The sequence below is a fragment of the Capsicum annuum genome, chromosome 6, assembly GCF_002878395.1.
Source record: "Capsicum annuum cultivar UCD-10X-F1 chromosome 6, UCD10Xv1.1, whole genome shotgun sequence".
Lineage (NCBI taxonomy): Eukaryota > Viridiplantae > Streptophyta > Magnoliopsida > Solanales > Solanaceae > Capsicum > Capsicum annuum.
The window spans coordinates 217,318,083-217,337,508 of NC_061116.1; the positions used below are offsets into that span (position 1 = coordinate 217,318,083).

At 35.8% G+C, this 19,426-nt stretch overlaps 2 protein-coding genes across 3 annotated transcripts; both read left to right on the forward strand.

Annotated features, from left to right (window-relative positions):
• Positions 1-836: 836 nt before the first annotated feature.
• LOC107875740 (30S ribosomal protein S9, mitochondrial) lies at positions 837-8,843 on the forward strand. Its single transcript, XM_016722562.2, has 4 exons — positions 837-1,540; positions 3,861-4,301; positions 8,110-8,190; positions 8,444-8,843. Exons 1-4 carry the CDS (start codon positions 997-999, stop codon positions 8,533-8,535), a joined length of 1,158 nt encoding a protein of 385 aa, XP_016578048.1. The 5' UTR covers positions 837-996; the 3' UTR covers positions 8,536-8,843.
• A 1,053-nt stretch (positions 8,844-9,896) lies between these two features.
• On the forward strand, positions 9,897-16,699 carry LOC107875741 (gamma-secretase subunit APH1-like). 2 transcript variants are annotated; one of them, XM_016722563.2, is made up of 6 exons: positions 9,897-10,171; positions 10,602-10,757; positions 13,649-13,734; positions 14,686-14,811; positions 15,564-15,691; positions 16,253-16,699. In XM_016722563.2, the coding sequence occupies exons 1-6, from the start codon at positions 10,059-10,061 to the stop codon at positions 16,403-16,405; spliced, it is 762 nt and encodes a 253-aa protein (XP_016578049.2). In that variant the 5' UTR covers positions 9,897-10,058; the 3' UTR covers positions 16,406-16,699. The 2 variants fall into 2 exon arrangements, with proteins under 2 accessions (XP_016578049.2, XP_047269960.1); XM_047414004.1 differs by lacking the exon at positions 14,686-14,811.
• Positions 16,700-19,426: the final 2,727 nt, after the last annotated feature.

Sequence of the window (19,426 nt, forward strand, 5' to 3'; positions counted from 1 at the left end):
TCAAATAAAAGAATATGATATCTTTTTGGGGATAGATAAAAGAAAATGATGACACATAAAATAAGACGAATGAAGTATTATATTATTCTAATGAATTTGATGTTTGAATAAATTGTATTGTTTTTTATTATTATGTAATTTCACACAATCAATTTAATAGATAAATCTATAAAAAAAAAATAGTAAAAAGGTAGCAAAAAAGTTTTTTTTTTTTTTTTTTTAAAATATTTGCATATGAAAAGCATGGATAAAAGGGAAAATAACATAAAATTCAATTGTTACAGAAGAAGAAGAACAGATTTTTCATTGTTACATATGAATTTTAAAATCTGATACTACAATAATATATCTGTTGTGTTCACGAACTGAAGTTTGGGGGATAGAATATATGTATTTTATAGCAGCACTGTCTCAAAAGTGGGGTAGAATTATATCGAGATTATTTCTGATATATTCTTAATTTTTTAAGATATATTTAGTCTTGTTTCGAACAACTTCACAATCCTCACTTCAAAACATATTTGATCTAAAATACTACGTAATATAAGAGTAAGAAACAACATGTAGCAACAAAACAACATATAATAACACAAACAAAGTCATCTCAAACTAACTTCCCTCATCTCATCTTCCACCAAAATCACTCTAACTTATCCTTATTTTTATTTCTATCGCTCTTAATAATCCCTACATCCATCACAACATCTTCATCTCTACCATCTTTTTATCTTTTAAATTTTAGAGTTTTTGACTGATCAATACCGTGCTCCATATAACATGCTAATCTAATTGCCACTTAATTTATACAACTTAAGCCTTTTTTTTCTAAACCAACACACAATATATAATTCCAGATTTGTTTGGTTAACCCCAAGCTTTAACCCAGGTTAATATTGTATCTTGTTGTTGTCATCAAAAAAGGAAAACCGGCCGGTCCTCCCACTCATTTCTCCCTTGTAAAGGGCTTCTCCTTGTCTGTTACTTTCAGAAATCACAATGCTCTCTCGTTTCATATCCAAATCTTCCTCCCATCTCCGTCTCTTAATCCAACTCCCCTCCAAAACCCACTTCTTAAACCCTAAACCCATTCTCCCAATACCATTCTTCTCCCCCAACAACAACTCCAATTACTTCTCCACACACAACAACAACAATGGCAAAGATTTCTGGAAACTGTCTTCAGAAACTGAAAAGTCAGTGTTCAACCAACAAGACTCGGGAGAAACTGTCGAGGGAATAGGAAAACAGGTTCTTGATGATGATGATGTGCCGTGGGGTAAAGAAGAAGAAGAAGAAAACACTGATGTGTTTAAGGAAGAGAAGGGTGCTGGTGATGGGGAGGAGATTTGGGCGACAGCTGAAGGGTATAAACCTTGGAGTTTTGATGTTGAAGGGGAAGGAGAGCCAGTGTTTAATGTTGATGTTGGGGAAGTGCTTAAGGTAGAAACCGAAATTAAGGGGTTTGAAGATGAGGAAGCTAAACTTCAGGAGAAAAAGTTGCTTGATGTGGAAGAACAAGCTCTTAAGGAGGTTCTTAAAGGTAGTTTTTAGCTTATTACACATTGTTTTACCCTTGAAGGTGCAAAATATTTATGCTTTATACTTCTTAAAAGTAGTTTTTAGCTTATTGTAAAAGATTTGTGTTTTATAGTTTGGTTGTGAATTCTTATTTTGCCTCATTTTAGTACTACCTGTTGAGCGGTGATTAGTCTAAGCTGTCATGCTCTCCGAAGGTAATTTGGATTCTTTTCAGCTCATTTTTCTTGAAAAGGTGTCGACTTTTCAGCTATACTCTTAAGGTGTGTTCGGTATGAAGGAAAATGATTTCTTGGAAAATAAGTGGGTTTCTTACTTATTTTCTTGCGTTTAGTAGGTAAGCATGATATATTATCTTATAAGCATTTGTATATAATTTAGTCAATACAATGGGAGGTAGGGGTGTGGCGTGGTGGGAATGAGGACTAAAGGGGTGGGAGTAAAAGATGAGGTATGTTGGAGGACAGGGAAGACACAATCAATGTAGAATATCACTAGTGGAGCTTGTTTTACCTACTTTCATTAGGGAAGTCGTTTTCCTTATTTTCCGGAAAATGTTTTCCTTCATACCGAAGAAGGTTAAGAATTCTCATATTCAAAAGTTGAAGGTGGAGGAAATGAGGATGTTGCGTTGGATGTGTGGTTTTACAAGGGCTGACAGGGTTAGGAATGAGAGTATTCGGGAGAAGGTGGGAGTTGTGTCGGTGGAGGATAAAATGTGGGAAGTTAGGTTGAGATGGTTTGGCCATGTGATGAGGAGAGGCACGGATGCTCCGGTTCGTAGGTGTGAGAGGTTGGCCTTGGACGGTTTCAAGCAGGGTAGGGGTAGACCGAAGAAATACTGAAGGGAAGTGATTAAACGTGACATGGAGCAGTTACAGCTGACTGAGGATATGATCCAGGATAGGAAGGTATGGAGGAAAAACATTAGGATAGAGGGCTAAGGGGTGTGGTTGAGTCGTAGGCAGTAGGTAGGAGGGCTTTGGTGTCCTTGTTTGGCAGTGTTCAATATTTTTGATGGATGTCATACCTATGTTATTTTATCAGGTTCCATGCATTTGATGTTTTTTCTATATATACTGTCCTTTTTCTTGAGCCGGGGGTCTATCGGAAACAGCCTCTCTACTTCTTTAGAGGTAGTGGTATGGACTGCGTACACTCTACCCTCCCCAGATCCCACAACGTGGGAATATACTGGGTTTGTTGTTGGTGTTGTTGCTTTCCTTCATACCGAACACACCCTTAATCTAAAAAGCACTGTGGAAATGCACCTTTATGATTTGTTCCTAAACTTTTGTGTTAAGTGCCTATTGAGTAGCAAATAACCAAGCTAAACTGTCATGCTTTCTAGAGTATATAATTTGAGATGAAGTAGGAGACTAGTTAGGAAACCTAAGTCTTCTGTAGGTGCTAATTGCTGTCTGATATTTTTCAAGGCTGGAGAGTATTACCTAAACAGGCTTTGACCTATTGGTATTAGTAACATTACAAATTTGAGTTTTCAACTCAAATCATTCTTTAAGTTTTATGGGACAGTTGAGTTACATTCTCAAATTGTCATGCTAATGGGAAACATCTTAAACTTTCCAAAACTTGACAACAATTTCCGAAACCAAGTGGCACTTACTGTATGACCAGCTTGATCATAGCTCCTATCCTTGTATTAATCAAGTTTTAGTGTATAATCTTATGACTTTAATCCAGTTTTCTTTTGATTTGAAGTAATAAATTTTAGACTCCATTTGTGCTTTGATGTTTGGAAAACTTGATATTTCTTGACGCATGTTATAGGCTTTTTAGCTACTTCGTGATTAGGTGAGTTGTGTTATGATAAATTGACAATAAAAAATTATCTCCATCAAGTACATTTCAATCTCTAAAGATTAGAGATTTTGAGGAATCATATCTCTGGGGAAGTTTTTTTTGGTAACAACTGTAAATATTACCATTAACCCACCAAGAACAATTACATCTAAAGAGCGCCTAAACTCATGATCAACCTTGAATCAAAATTTCATGTAGTTTAAGCCTCCGACAGACTAATTACAATGAAATCTCTGAAGCCAAAAGCTAACTCTAGTGGCCTTTTTTGTACCAGATATGACTGCTATTCTTAAACTAAACTCTCTCTTGATTTGTGCTGTTACAATCTCAGAGTTCATAGTTTTCCCTGAATGCACCTTTTTATTCCTGGCTTGCCAAATGTGATATATCATGCCACTCCTACAGGTTATGCAAAACTTGATACTGCACCTCCTCTCATTGCAACAATTATTCCTTAATCATTTTCTGCGAGTTTTCTTAACAAAGTGCTTTGGTTCCAGGTCCTAATCGTGCATTTGGTGATCTAATAGCGGCATCTGGAATCACGGAAGAAATGATGGACAGTTTGCTTGTGCTGAGAGACCTGGATGGCATTCAAGGACTTCCTCCTTTGAGTGAAATCGAAGAAATGCGTTATCAAAAGAATACTAGGAAGTCAAGCAGAGCTGATATAGAGCGCCAAAAACAGGAGGAAGTAGCCAAGGCGCGAGTCAAACAAGTAGATGAAAAGGGAAGGGCTTATGGGACAGGAAGGAGGAAGTGTAGTATAGCCCGTGTTTGGGTTGAACGAGGTGGTGGTAAATTTACGGTGAATGACGAAGAGTTTGATGTATACTTCCCAATGCTTGATCACCGAGCTTTTCTTCTTCGACCTTTTACTGAAACTAAGACATTGGGCTTGTGGGACGTGAGATGTACTGTAAAAGGAGGGGGTGTGTCAGGTAAGCAGCATTAAGCATGCTGATGGGTTGCATTCATCAGTAACTTTACCAATAATTTCTTTTTTCCACCCTCTAATCTGATAAAAGTTGCTGCCAATTTATATTTAAGAATATGACATCTTACTCATTTCCTTTATGAAGTTCGCTTGCTTATATCTTACTGTGCACAGTCTAGAACAACAATCAAACAAGGAGATGCAAAAGAGGAGGTTTGGCAAGTGCGTAGTTTCGACAACTGCATCAGGACAACCTGTTTTATATGTGGGAGTCAGAGCCATATTTTTTCTTGACATAAATTTCAGTGTGCTACTTAGGGAAAATATAGGAAATTTGAACAGTATGTTATGAATCATACTGTCCTTTTAACTATTAGGCTTTTACCTCATGGTTGCTGAATTCTTTGTTCACAAAGTGCACATTTTACAGATAAACACACATTGACTCCAACCATTTCATTTCTCCATGGAGAGTTTAAGGATTCTTGAACAGTGTCTCTCATTTTTTGGACCGATTAAATATATTTTCACCTCATCTGGGAGGCAGGACTAGAAACTGCAGCATAGAGACACAGCATTTTTCTCCTTTCTTGCCTTTTAAGAATCAGCCGCTTGGGGGATCTCGGCCTTGTCATTTGTTTGGATGACATTTGTGGCAGGAAAGGATGACCAAATTTAGGCACAGGTCTTGCATGAGGTACCAAAGTTCTCCGTAGTTGTTTGATGGCCATCTCTTCCTCCATCATTCTTGCAGATTCTGCTTCCTCCCTGTATCTTTGGTACATCAGTTCTTTCTCCTTATCAACTCAGCTCTATCTGCTTCTTCCATGTATCTTCTTATCAAACTCCGCTCTATCTGCTGCACGTTGATCTACCTGTAGGTTAAAATCCTGAACTAGAGTGAGGGGCTTATGTACTTTCTCAAGAACTGGAATTGGACCCTCGACCAAGGCTGGTTGCGCTCTAAAAGTCCTCATCAATTGACAATTGCTTCTTCCTTCTCCAATCTTTGCCATTCTTCCAACTGCCTCTACATCTCCCTTCCATGCCTGACCGGACTCTCCGGTTGGAAAGGTTTTGGTTTGGTACAATGGTTTGGTTCTGGTTTTGGTGGAATCACAGGGTAATCAGTTGTGTAAGGATATGGAGTTGCTTTGGGAACCCTTGACCTCTCTTCTTCAATCTGTTCCTGTAGAAATTTCGGTGAACAGTTTCCTCTATTCCTCTGCTTCTCTTTCCTCTGTACAGAGATGAAAAGGATTTGCTCTGGTGTTTCCGAGTACAGTCTTTTCATTTCTAGGTTTTGCAGAGAAAGCTTGTCAAAGAGGTCAGTAACGTTAGCAGGAGATGAAAATCCTTTCATGATTCATCTGTGTCAAAATGAAATTCTTGAGGCACTGTCACCTGCTACTTTGTGTTGCAGAACATTCCCCGATCTCCTTTATTCTCAACATCTTATTATTCAAAGGCCTCGCCTTGCTGAAAGTACTAATATATGAAATATACACTGTTACCAGTTTCAAACAAACAAAAAAGGCCTCGCCTGGAACTTCAGGATTTTTTAAAGTCCTTTTTCAAGTGCTTCAGAACTTTTGATCTGTGGGACCCATACATCTGCAGAACAGGTGATTTAGGAGCTGTAAGATTTGGCTTCCGTTGATGACTCTTTGTAGATCCCATCGATAAGATTGAAGATGTTTCAACAATCTGATTGGCCTTGGCCATTGTCTCAAAATGAAATTCTTTACGTTATGGAAGTTGTGGTATACTTTTAGGTAATGTGGTGGATTTGGAGCTTCCAAGATCTTTTTGTTCAGTGGGCGTCTAGGCGAGCCTTACACTTGTGAATTTTAGCCATAATTTCTTCCTCAAGCTCAGCTGAACTTTAATTGTAGTTGGACGGACACGTTATGCTGTCTCAAGTGCAGGTTCCTTAGGCACAGTTAATGTAAATTTGTTAGGTTTCCCATGCGAACTGGAACTGCTCATGCAAGGCAGCGACATCTCCTTTTTGCTAAATTGGAACTTCTTCATCACTTCTGCCTTTGAAATAAACTATGGTATTGGTTCTTAGACGTACATCTTTTTGTCCTCTTTACTAGTTTTTGCGGCCAAAGAGAAGGTGTCAATCCTTCACTTAGAGCTTTTTTGCGCTTTTCGTTTTTGCTAACAATGGTGTCAATCCTTCAGTCAATTCAGATATTAGCCAGTGACCTGACTCCATCAATTCTTTCTACTGAAGAGCTGTACCCAATTCCATGCGCCTTTGCCAATTTGTTTAAGATAAACTGCATCCTTTGCTCTTTTAACTTTCTCTTTCTCGGGTGATGTGCTTATCAAATACTGTTCTTTTGGTAGTCCTGGATCTTGCGAATTGTGTTACTATTCTTATATAAATTATAAAGATAGCTTGTGGACAATTAGTTTTTTGCACCTTTTTGTTTCTGCATTTGAAAACTTGCATAATGTATCTGGTGAATTCTGGCTATCTATATAAAATTGCATAAGCTTTGTTTTCACCACTCAATCTTTAGACTCTAAACTTCTACTGTTGTGACATAAGTTTATGATGGATCTTAGCAATCAGGCTGTCTAGTAGGGATGGCAAATAACAACCATTTTGTAATAATCGACCCAACCTCCGCGTATTTAAACATGTAAGGTAAGTGATATAATAATATGGCTCAAAGCTGGGTTGAGCTCATATTTAAGCCGTTACAGAATGGCAAAATACGGGGTACTAATAGCACTAACCTCTACCCTTCACATGAGTCCTTTGTCAGAGTCCAAACCACTTCCCAGAAAAGAATTTCCGGTATAGTGTACTTTCAAAGTTCCCTTCAGAGGCAAAGGTCTACATTTGGTTTCACTTTCAAAGTTCGCCTTCAGAGGCAAAGGTCTGCATGTGGTTATACTTTGTTCCACTATAGGCTGCTATATGAATCTGTTTTGTTTTTGAAATAGAGCATATTTTTGTTTCGACCGGAGCTTTAGTGCACCGGGCTGCCCCTTTTTTTGAGTTTTTTTTCTTTTCTGGAGAGTACTTTCTAGATTAACTTTATATTAACTTCATCTAGTTTGGTGAATAGTACGACGTTACTTTTGAGAGCAATACCTGAACTAGTAATTATAAAGACTCTATGAAGCAGATCAGGAAATAGGAGAGAGCTTGGCTTCATTATTCTCTCAATCTATTGAGGTTTAAATAACTGCGTTACCTGTCTTAAAAAGGAAAGGAAATCAAAACGTAATTACAATAAGAGTAAATTAAGCTACATACTATAATTACACATTCTAGAATTTAAAATTCTGCAAGGATTCTAACAGACTGCTTAAGTACTTCCAGCATGATTTCTTTTAGAGAGGTTTTCCTTTCTAGTTTCTATAAACTTCACTCTGTCATCTGTACTAGTAGGGGTATCGTGTGTGCTCCGGCAAGCTGTTGAAAGACAAGATTGTTTGGAATATTGCGCAGACTTGATCCTCAAAAAAAAATTTGCAAAGACTTATAATTATTGTATGGTGATTATTGCTCTCATATCGTTTAGATAGACGTTTAGGGGGAGCCATAAAATTTTCTTCTGCCTTATGTTGATTGGGCTTTGGCTTATGTATGCCTAAGAAAAAGCAAAAAAGAACTACTGTACTTTATATTCCAGGGTTAGGTAGAACTGTGAACTACTTTCTTCCCAACCCTCAAATGTGTGTAAAGTGTTCTTTATTTTATCTTTAAGTTGATGTTCTTTTAAGCTCTCAACCATTTGCCTTGTAATTGTTTATGTGGTTTTGTATAACTGATATGCTAAAATCAGGTCAAGTTGGTGCAATTCAGTTGGGCATCAGCAGGGCATTGCAGAATTGGGACCCAGAGTTGCGGCCTCCGCTGAGAGAAGGTAATACTTGCGACTAGAGGTGTTCATGGTTCAGTTTGGGTCGATTAACCAAAACCATGCCAATTTAGTTGATTTTCTTAATTATTAAAATCAAACCAAACCAAATATAATTCCCATCCATCCATTTGCTTTTTGTCGGTTGGGAGAACTTCAATATTTCTCTCGTTTAACTTTATTCCTTCAATTTTAAAAGTTCCCACTTGCTTTTGGATCCCTAATATATGCGAGTTGCTGCGTATCATCAACTTTGCAGGTGGTTACTTGACAAGGGACTCGAGAGTTGTGGAGAGGAAAAAGCCTGGTAAAGCAAAAGCAAGAAAGAGCTACCAATGGGTCAAGCGTTGATCTGTTATATGGTGCTAACACTCCGGAATTTGCTCCCCGAAGGATTTGGCATCAATCACATAAGTTTCCCATTTGAAGCCATTGTTTACTTATGGCGCGAGTATACAGAATTTGTTGCCCAGAATATATTCTTGATCAGTTGGCTGAGCTTTGCCTTTTAAGATGCTTGCCTATTTTGTTGTTAGAGACTTGCTTTCTCACTCACTCACATTTGTAACATAATTTAGCTTTGTTGGGACTAAATTTTGGATAGATGAGCAATGATTTTAAGAGCTTTAATAATGCAGACTATACTACTTTTGAAGTTCTCCCAAGTCCTGCAAAAGTTCCCCCTCTAATAAAATGTGTTGCTTCTGTTGTTATGTGTCAACAACACTGATATTGCATGCTTGGCCATTTTAGTTTGCAGTGCTCGCTTTCTACGTACATATACACGGATTCAGGATTTAGAGGTTATGGGTGCCCACCGTTTTGAACATGGATTGGATATTAATTCAAATTATTTTTCTTACAAGAATGATGTTTGAATCAATAGTTTTCAATATTAGGAGTCATCAATACTTTACTCATTATTTGAACTTTTTTTTTTTAAAGAAAATATATTTCTCAACCATCCCGTGTTTGGTTAACTTGTGCTCATGTTATTACATCCTCTAAGTTTAGTAGATGAAGATTTTGCTTTTATTTGAATTCAAATCACGATAAATGCTAATAAGTTCAAGTTATATACAACAAGGTAAATGTTACAGATCTAATTAGGTTTTTTTTTGCTGCAAAATAAAAATAAAATCTAATTAGGTTAATAATAACATATCCAATGAAACGCCATGAGGTAGAAAAACTTTTTAGAAAGATTTTCGACTTAAGTTTTTGAAAGATCTTCGACTAAAGACTTTTTAGAAAGATTTTCGACTTAAGTTTTTGAAAGATCTTCGACTTAAGTACAACAAAATATACCTAATTGGGTTAACTAAAAGGTAATTATTGATAATTCTAATTACATAATCAATGTTAATATAAATTTATGACCTAAAAAAGATACTGCTATACATATTGATTGAACTATAGTAGTGGTTTAAGTTTATATCTAAATCAATCTAAATTATCCCCAACTATTTAATAAAATATTTTAAACTATAAATTATTGAGTTTCATATTTGAAACTCAAAAAAACAAATACCGGAATCCAGATAGAAATTATTCCCTATGTTTTAATTTAAAATTTTAAAAATTTGACTGTTATTATTTTACGTAATTATTTAATATTAAGAATAGAAAAGAAGAATTTATAATAAAAAACTAAAGAAGTAAATTAAAATAATTATTATTAATGTACTAAAATTTCGTCCAAAAATTAAAATAAGATGTTTGGAAGAGAGGATTAATTATGTCATGAAACAACTCCAAAAATAGTTTGGTACTAAGGGGCAAAGTAAAACAAATGGAGGATTGTTGTTTTAGAAAATAGTAATTTGGGATCCCTCTGTCTGTTTCAAAGTGTTGTTGATTGTTGATGTGCAAAGATGACAGTGGCAGCAGGAATTGGATACGCTTTGGTAGCTCTTGGCCCTTCTCTCTCCCTCTTCCTCGCTCTCATTTCCAAGAAACCCTTCTTGATCCTCACCCTTCTTTCCAGGTTGGTTATCCTTTTACTTTTCAATTTTTAATCTTGTATTATCAACTTCCAATGAAATTGTGGGTGGTGGGGTTTGTGGGAGGAGGGTGGAACGAGACAATCACACTTGGTTCCCCTACTTTCATCGACGAAGTTATTGCTGACATATAGTTGTCATTCTTTGTTCATTTGATTATAATAGGTAATTCCATTGTTGCTCAATCACCTTTTCATTTGCCCTTTTGGGGAAGGTGACTATATGAACCGCTCAAGTTGTTACATTTTCACCATATATACGATGTTTTCTTCTGCTGTAATCAGCTTGGTGTTTTTTCAATCATGGTGCGGTTTGTGTTTCGGGGTAGCAGATTTCCGGATAGGCGTATACTAGTATTGTCAACTTCTGATGGTTCTGTGTGAATAATTTCTTTCTTTCTTTTTATTTTGGTAGTACATTGGTATGGCTTATGAGTCTGATAGTGATGTCAGCACTTTGGAGGGCTTTCCTTCCACTGAAAACCACAGTATGGTGGCCGTACACAATCCTCATACTCACTTCTGTTGGTTTTCAAGAAGCTCTCCGTATTCTCTTCTGGAAAGTTTACAAGTAAGTCGGCCTACAACTCATGTCTTATGTACACTTTTCTGTCTGCATTGGTTAAACTTGCCGTAACTGAGTGAAAGTCATAGGGGTGATATATACGCTATAACCAATCAATTTCTCTGCAGAAAATTTATGTGAAGAGTGGAAATGCAAAATAGAATAGAGATAACTTGACCTTAATTCCGTTTGAATTACTTGTAGATTTCCCAAAAAACATTTGGAGTTTCACACATGATTTATTTTCAAAAGTATACGCATGACTGATATGCTATGAAAATTGGACTTGCATATGTATTGAACTAGTATAATTTCCGTTGAAAGAGGTCATCAAAGTGGCGCTCTCTAAATTATGTTATGAAAATGTGAAGGACTCGCAGGTATTCAACTTATATAGTTTCCAGTGCAAGAGGTCATCAAAGTGGTGCTCTCTAGATTATACTGTGAACATGCGAAGGGCCTAAATGCGTATTAAGCTCATATAATTTCCAGTGCAAGAGGTCATCAATGTGACGACCTCCAAATTAGAGGCATTATTTATACCCGCCATACCTTCCCTTTTGCTACTTGGACCAAGGTCATACTTTAGTTAACATGATTGTAGATGATTGCACGCAATAACACCAATTCATCACACAGAGAAAGCCAAGATGCAATATAGCAGCACTTTGACAATCATCTGAAGTAGGCTTTAGCATGTAGAGCCAATTATTGTATTTCAACAAACATAGTTTCACATTGAACTGCTTGAGAAAGGAATATATCGAAGCCAATGAAGTAAATGACATGCAGTAATGAATAAACATATCATTATTAAGATGTAAACGTCCTTTGCATGAGTAGCGGATAGTCCATGTTTCCTTGCTATGCTACATGCTGACTTAGTGTATAGCTAATTATTTGATACGGCCCTTAGTCTGGGATACATGACCATGTTTTCCATGTTATAAGTGGTGTGTGGTTATGAAAACTAGTATATAAGGTAAATTCATTTATCAGATGGATTATGAAACTCATTTTTCTAAACAAAAAAGTTGGTAGAACGTCCTGTCTGCTTATATTTTACTGGACTAGACCAAAACAAGTACTCTATATTCTGCTCATTCCCTGTCTTTGTTTGCTTTTTTCTTCTTTGGCAGAGCTCCTCTATTTGTTGTTATTAATCGACTTGGCGAAACTTAAAGATCTTGAACCAAGTTAATTATATCTCAATTCTTACATGAATCATCCTAATACCCTTTTCAAGTCATTTTTCTAAACTCAAAAGAGGGTTCACAGTGAAACTCGCCTTGGGCAAATCCCACATTAAAATGGGAGGAGAAGTTGGGGGCCATGTAAGAGTGAGTTCATAATTCAACTATTGAGGGCCTTTTGGGGTTAAAGCCCAAGGGGGCAAAACTGTGATGCCAAAAAGCCTTGAGATGGCTCCACGGTCGGGCCAAAGCTGACAATATCTTGACAATTAGGTCTGGCCGACAGACATGTCATGTTGAACATGTATGTTTTGGTCAAATAATGGTGGTCTTTTGGATAACGAAGAAATGAGAGTTAGCTGGCCCAACCCCAATTACTTTCATGGTCCGAATCTCGGGGGACTATGGGCCAGCTCCTCTACCCTGTTCGCATTATAAATCAGTATTTAGTTAGTGGCAGGATTCAAATGTTTAACCCATTCTCTAGCTATAGCTAATTCTTGAACTCCTGGTCATAATGAGTTTAAAACTACCATTTCTGTTTCCTGTGAAACATTAGTTTCTTCTTCATTCCATATCATGAGTGATCCAATCCTTATTTCCCCTTCGTCACATACCTATATTTCTCTAGTTTCAGCTAGGGCTGTACAAATCCTAACCGTAACCGATAATCCAACCGCAAAATTAGCTTATTAGCCTATTGGCAATGTGTTATTAGATTAACAGTTGGTGAATGGTTAAACTTTCATAGTTAATGGCTTATCGGCGCGTTGGGTGGAATACTCAATTTTCTTATCAGATAAACCGTTAACCCATTAAGAATTATCATATTTACATTTTTATTCTAGATATATAAAATATCTGTTGTAAACCCAAAAACTAGAACTACATTCATTATTCTATTCACTTCTTAGCTTAAGAAATAATAAGCCACTTCTTGTGACTTCTAAGTTCTAACCATAAAGTGCAGTCGTCTCCCTAAACCATAAACAATAACAACAACAACATTCCCAGTGTATTCTTAAGTCAAAAGACAAATTATTCTGAATAACAAAAAGGACCGCAACAAAATGGAAAAACCCCAATGTGTCCTTCAGAAAGTTTGATATAAAACTGAAAAATTCCAAATCATATCAAAGTTTGATGTTTCGGTCGAGCCAGTAATTAAAAATGTCTTTACATACGTTTTAGGTCCACAAGAAAATTCTCATTTGATTCTACATTATAACCTCTTTTATAAATTGTACGAACAAAACTCAACAAGCCTAAAAGATTGATAAATAGATAATCACAGTACATATGAACAGCTTAGTCAGTAAAAAAAATGGAGGACATATTGATAAATGCTCTATATTTCATTGTCTCTTAGATTAATCCGATACACCTTCGGATAACTATCCATTAATTGCTAATGCGGTACCGAACCAACCGTTATCTTATAGGCGGATTAGTAAATTTAAAAGCTGATAACCAATAAGCCAATCCATTAAGCATAATTATCCACCCAATCTGCCCGATAAGCAGCCCTATTTTCAGCTTGAAACATAATTGCTTGACATGGTTTATATTTTTCATTTGAAATTTCTTGCTGCTCTTGCTTGGTTATTATTTGTTGGGAAGAAGCTTTTATGACTTCAGTACTTTTATCCTACTCTATATGTAGAATTTACCCTTAACTTTGTATCCATGTTCATGTTATATCAGGAAGCTGGAGGATATATTGGACGCATTTGCTGACCGAGTCTCTAAACCTCGTCTCTTTATGACAGACAAGATGCAAATTGCTCTTGGTAGAATGCTGAACATATCAGCTACTTCTCTTTTGGGTTCTTGTATTTAGTTTGATACTTTTTCCATCTTCCCTAGAATTTTATTTGTTTTAGTTTTTCTTTTCTCACTGAGGTACCTTAATTGCGAGGCTAGCCAAAATCAGTGTGGAAAACTTTTCACGATGAAAAAAATGTAGCCTTAAATCACACCCAGTAAGGGGGAAAATAAAAAAAGTGGAAGCAGCTCGCCTACCCATTGAAAACATGTCTGACCATAGGAAACTTGAAGATGCTGTTAGTTGCACTCTCTATGTTGGACCTGTGCAATTAAAGTTTTGTTTAAGGATAGGCAGGGAAAGGCAGGGCTAGTAGCTGAAATTGATGTGCTGGTTTAATTTAACTGTGTGTAAAATGGACCGAGAAACTGTCAGTTAGAAAGGAGTTGGAGGTTAAAGAGGGACGGTAAAGGATTGGGTTATTGATAGAGGAAAGGCATGTACAATGAGATTGGGATTAGGTTGGCATGACTGCAGGTTTAAGTTTTAACTGTTCTTTCTTTTTTCTGAAGGTTTAGATGTTTTCTAATCTGACTGCCATATGTGCTACTTCTACTAGATGGAGCCGAGTCTTGGAGTGTGAAAATAAAAAGATAAAGGAGTTTCTTTACAAACTACCCTGCAGTTCGCTCTATATAAATGACCCGCTTTCTCATTAAACTGTTAATAGAGGTTCTGTTAATTAGAGTAAACATTTTAAAGGGTCATTTTTTCTCATTATGATTCTGAATCCACGAGACATCGAGATACTGTTAGTACCCCTTTCCAGCTCCAAGCTGTTTCAACTTTCGAATATTATTTTGATCTTTCGATTTATGGTGAAGGCAAACATGAATTAGCTTTCTGCTATTAGATATCTAGTGTAGTTTCTGAGATTCTTTCTGTTGATCAGCCATTAATATGCGTTGACATGCAGCTGGCGGTTTGGGACATGGGGTGGCTCATGCTGTGTTTTTCTGCCTTGGCCTTCTCACACCTGCATTTGGACCAGCGACATATTATGTAGAGAAATGTTCAAAGATGCCCTTTTTTCTTGTTTCTGGTAAACTATTCCTGAGTTCCTCTTTTATTCTTTTGGAAGCAACTTCTGAGTACCTAGTATTATTGATCTTTAGCAAACTTTCTATATGTGGAAGATATTGAGCACCAACCCAAAAGTTTAAAGCAGTGAATGGTGGAGTAACTTGGGACTATTATACACTTCTTCGGATATCCCTACACAACCAATGAAGGACAATTGTAATTTTTAACACCCCCCACCCCCACCCCCCACCCACCGACCCACACACATGTGTAACCTCGTTCTGGAGCATACACGTACTTGAACATTGTTTTTGTATTACATATTAATTTTTTTTTTTTTAGTTTTTAGTAGATTGAAGAGTGGGTTTAGTAGAGAATGAGTAGTGGGCCTAGAGCATACAGATAAAGAACGAGTAGGCTCGACAGGCTAAAGAGTGCAAATGGAGTAGAGAGATAGAGAGAGTAGGCTCAGTAGTCTGAAGAGTCAATCAAGAGAAAAGTTAGTGACTCGATACACTGTATTGGAAGAGAGAAGTCTAGAGCTGCTTAATGGCCTAAGTTGAAGAGATAAAAAACTATAGAGATAAAAGTAAGTAGGTGCAAAGCATGTGTGACAATGAGCTTACCTAAAATTTTTATTCCCTGTTCTTGGGGCTGCCGCTACATTTTAACTTAGCAAAATAGTGTAAAGTATAGTGCATGTTGTCATAGTGTTGCTTAATACCTGTATGGTTATCCAGTCCTATAACACTATTTGGCATTTAATTGCAGCAATTATAGCCCTTGCATTTGCCACCATCCACACTTTCTCCATGGTTATTGCATTCAGTGGATATGAAGAAGGAAACAAAGTGGACCAGTGTTTTGCTCCAGTTGTTCACTTCATTGCTGGCATGTTGGTAAGTATCCACATGGTTGCGTATGCATACTAGAAAAGTGCACACTGAATCTGTCAAGAAAACCAACTACTGAACTGAATGATATTAGGGATCTGATAACCAAAACTTTCCTACATAAATCTGCTAATTGTTTGGAGGGCTCTAGCATGAGATCAATATAGAAGCAGATAGTCCTAGCAATTGGTGTGGCTTCTGAATTATTTGGGATTAGAATGTCCATAGTCAATCATAACAGGTTACTTACATTCTTGGTTAGTACATTTTTCATGTGAGAATGTCTTTACCAAGAGAGAATCCGAAACAGGAACTGCCACGACTGGCTTACTTTTCATATCCTGGTTCCTCAGGCAGTACAAAATCTGCCGAAGGAGGTTCATTTCTTCTTATTTCCTTGAATCAATGACTTGACCATGGAATTATATGTCAGTTGCTGATCTTATTTAATGGACAGTAGATCGAGTTTAATAATTACGCTGAACTTTGTAGATTTACTAATTTGAAGAAAGATTTATTAAATGTCGATTTGAGGATCAGTCTTGCTGACCTCTGGTTTGTTTTCAGACACTGATAAATCTTGCATTTGGAGGCTGCACGATTAGCATTCCACTTCTCTATTGCGTAGCAATTGTGACCTTGGTACACTGCGGAAAGATGGCATGGAGGAGATTGATAGAAAACCGAAGCAGGGAAGGAAACTTGAGCAATAGCCAGTAATTGCCAGATATCTGAGGCTTGGAACATATTCAGTAGTGTATTGTCTCAATTGAAACTGTAATCTTGCACACAAGCGACTCCCGTCCACCCCTTTTGCCAAGGGCGTCGGCTAGTAAAGTCTTTGTTGTAGGCTTCCAAAGTATTATTTCATAGTGATTTTCTTTTGGCCAAATACATATACGGCCACTCAAACTCGACATGAAAATTTATTGCAGCACTTGATCTTCTTAGCCTTGTACTTATTGAACACATAATAATGTTACGAAAAAAAACAAAAGCAAGCTGTCTATTCAACACTCCGAGCGTCTTTCTCATTTGGACTGAGCGCGTAAATGACAAATTTGACATCACCTTTTTTCAAATTCTGGGAGGGTGTAGTAATGCTGAAAGAGTGAGAGGAAGTAAAGTTGTTTGAGTTCGTATTTTTTGTTGATGCCATTAATGCTCCCATCAGAAACATTGAGCCTACAGAAAAGAGCTAAACCTGTCGTTAAACCTATTGAATTTGGCTTTAAAATGTCCTCTTGGCACCTATTGGACCAAAAATATCATCGGCATTGTTTTTTTAGCTTAAAAATACTCCTAACGTATTGAATTTGACTTAAAAATAAAGATCTTCCTCATTTTACCTATTAGACCAAATTCTGGGGGGTGGGGGGGAAATAAGCAGTGATGGCAATCTCACACAATCAAAAAACTCTGATAAACAAAGACAATATTTACTTTTGATATTTATTTTTGTTCAGAAAATATTGATGTCTATATAAAAAGAAAAAAATACTCCCTCCGTCCCATATTGAGGCGGCACATTAATTAAAAAAAATAATAAATAACATGACTAGTTTACCATAGTACCCCTATTAAATGATGTTTACATTTTAATTTAAAGAAAAAGTAATTAATGCAAAGGGTAAAACATGGAAAAAATATTTTGTCTCTTCTTGATTAATAAAAAAAGACAAGTAAAATGGGACATCAAATTAGAAAATTTGGGACGGAGGAAGTATTATTTTTTAAATCCAAGAAAGTTAACTTACTTTTTAAGGGTAGAAATATTTTAGGATTTTAAATCATATTACTCAAATTTTCATAGTAGTAAATGATGTTTCTTACAAAAAGATCTCAGGCATGTATTGCAAACACATGGTAAATATCTTGCTAACTTGCATTTAATTTTACCAGTTTAAATAATTAAATTGCTACTAAATATTTGTTGTGAATTCAAAGGTTTTAATTTACATCTCGTAAAAACATGATCTTATAGTTACTTTCATTTGAATTTTTAAAATTAATTGAAAGAAAAATAAAAGTTTATTCGTTATTGTATTACAAATTTATTTTAATAAAATCTTTACTACAAAACTGCAAAAATATAGGCTTGAGCATAATCAACAAAATGTTATTTTAATTTTAATTTTAAATTTTTTTTGTTCATGTAGCTCTCATATGGCAAATACATATATAGTTGGTGGATCCAATGAGCTATTAGTTGAATTTCAGAACCATTTGCATGAGTAGAGCTATAGACTATGGTGGATATTATTTACTAAGTATTGAATCTTCGAATTGAGATACGTTTGTATGGATTTTTGATTCTTTCCACACAAAAGAGTTAAGGGCTCAAATATTTTTTATTTTAATGAAAGACTCGATGTAATGACTCAGCATAACGAATCGAATAATATTCAAACATACCCACAAGCCCTACATCAATACATGTTTGCAGTGTAAAAAGAAAACATACTTTGTAGCCCTATATCAATACATGTTTGCAGTGTAAAAAGAAAACATACTCTGTAAGCAAATGAATAAGAAATGAATAAGAGCATCGCAGCTAGAATTATAACTTGTTTTTTTTTTTTTTTCTGTGAAACCTCCTCTTGTGTCCTACTATCAGATTTTCTTTAATACCTTTGTTATTCTCAAAAGAAGAGAGATATGTGGCCAGCAATCAAATAATATTGGTAAATAACATAAGAGATATGCTCTTAATTATTATCTCTCGAATTTTTATTTTTTTTTCTGTATTTTAATTGTTCATATACATAACTTAACGCCGATATACATTACTACTTATGTATTTGAACTAACTGATTTAACAAATATTAAGGAAGTTTTTTGAAAAATATTTTTTCAGGAAGTTTCCGCATGAGATGTACTAGGCTTGATTCTCCTTTTGCAGACTGAAAAATATAAAGCTGAAGATGGCTGGAAAGAATTTTTCTCATTCCATGTTGAAACAGTAGAGAATGTTGTTAAGTCATGACATGAAACTTTAAAAGTGGATCATAGACTTTATTTCCTTCTGAATAAGGAGAAGACAGACACTAAAGTGCAGTTGGATATATAGAGTATACTATCTAATTGTGTATTTCTATTCATGTGCTAGGCTTTTGAGTCACCCCATACACATCGATTGTTTAGCATTTCTTCCACAGTATGTTGAAGATTCTTTCGCTCAAGCTGCGTGTTTAGTGACACAAAACAATAACATATCTTATTTAGGGGTGGGCGTTCGATCGGTTCGGTCTGATTGTTTAATATCGGATCGGTTTATCAATTTTCGGATTGACAAAAATGACATCCATAATCAAATCGAAATAAATTCAGTTTAGTTTGATTTTTACAAATTCGGTTTGGTTATTTCGGATTTTTATTGCGGTTTGAAATATTAAAGTAGTTAGCCTCTTTTTTTCATAACTGAGCATTTAAAATTGATGAAAAATTATTTTTTTCAAACCTGTTTTTCATTTCCAAATATAAATAATTATAAATAACTCAACATGGATGAAATGAAATGAAATAATCATAAGCTTAACATAATACATAACGTCATTAATCATTACATATAATATAACCTTGCATAAATAGTCTACAAAATAACACAAAACTTGTAAAAATAGTCCATGAAACAACATACTTTTTGCATAAATAGTCCATAAAACAGTCCATAAAATATTTGAGTCACTAAAATAATCCATAAACAGTCTGCGGCATATGCGAATTTGCTGTTAAATGTTA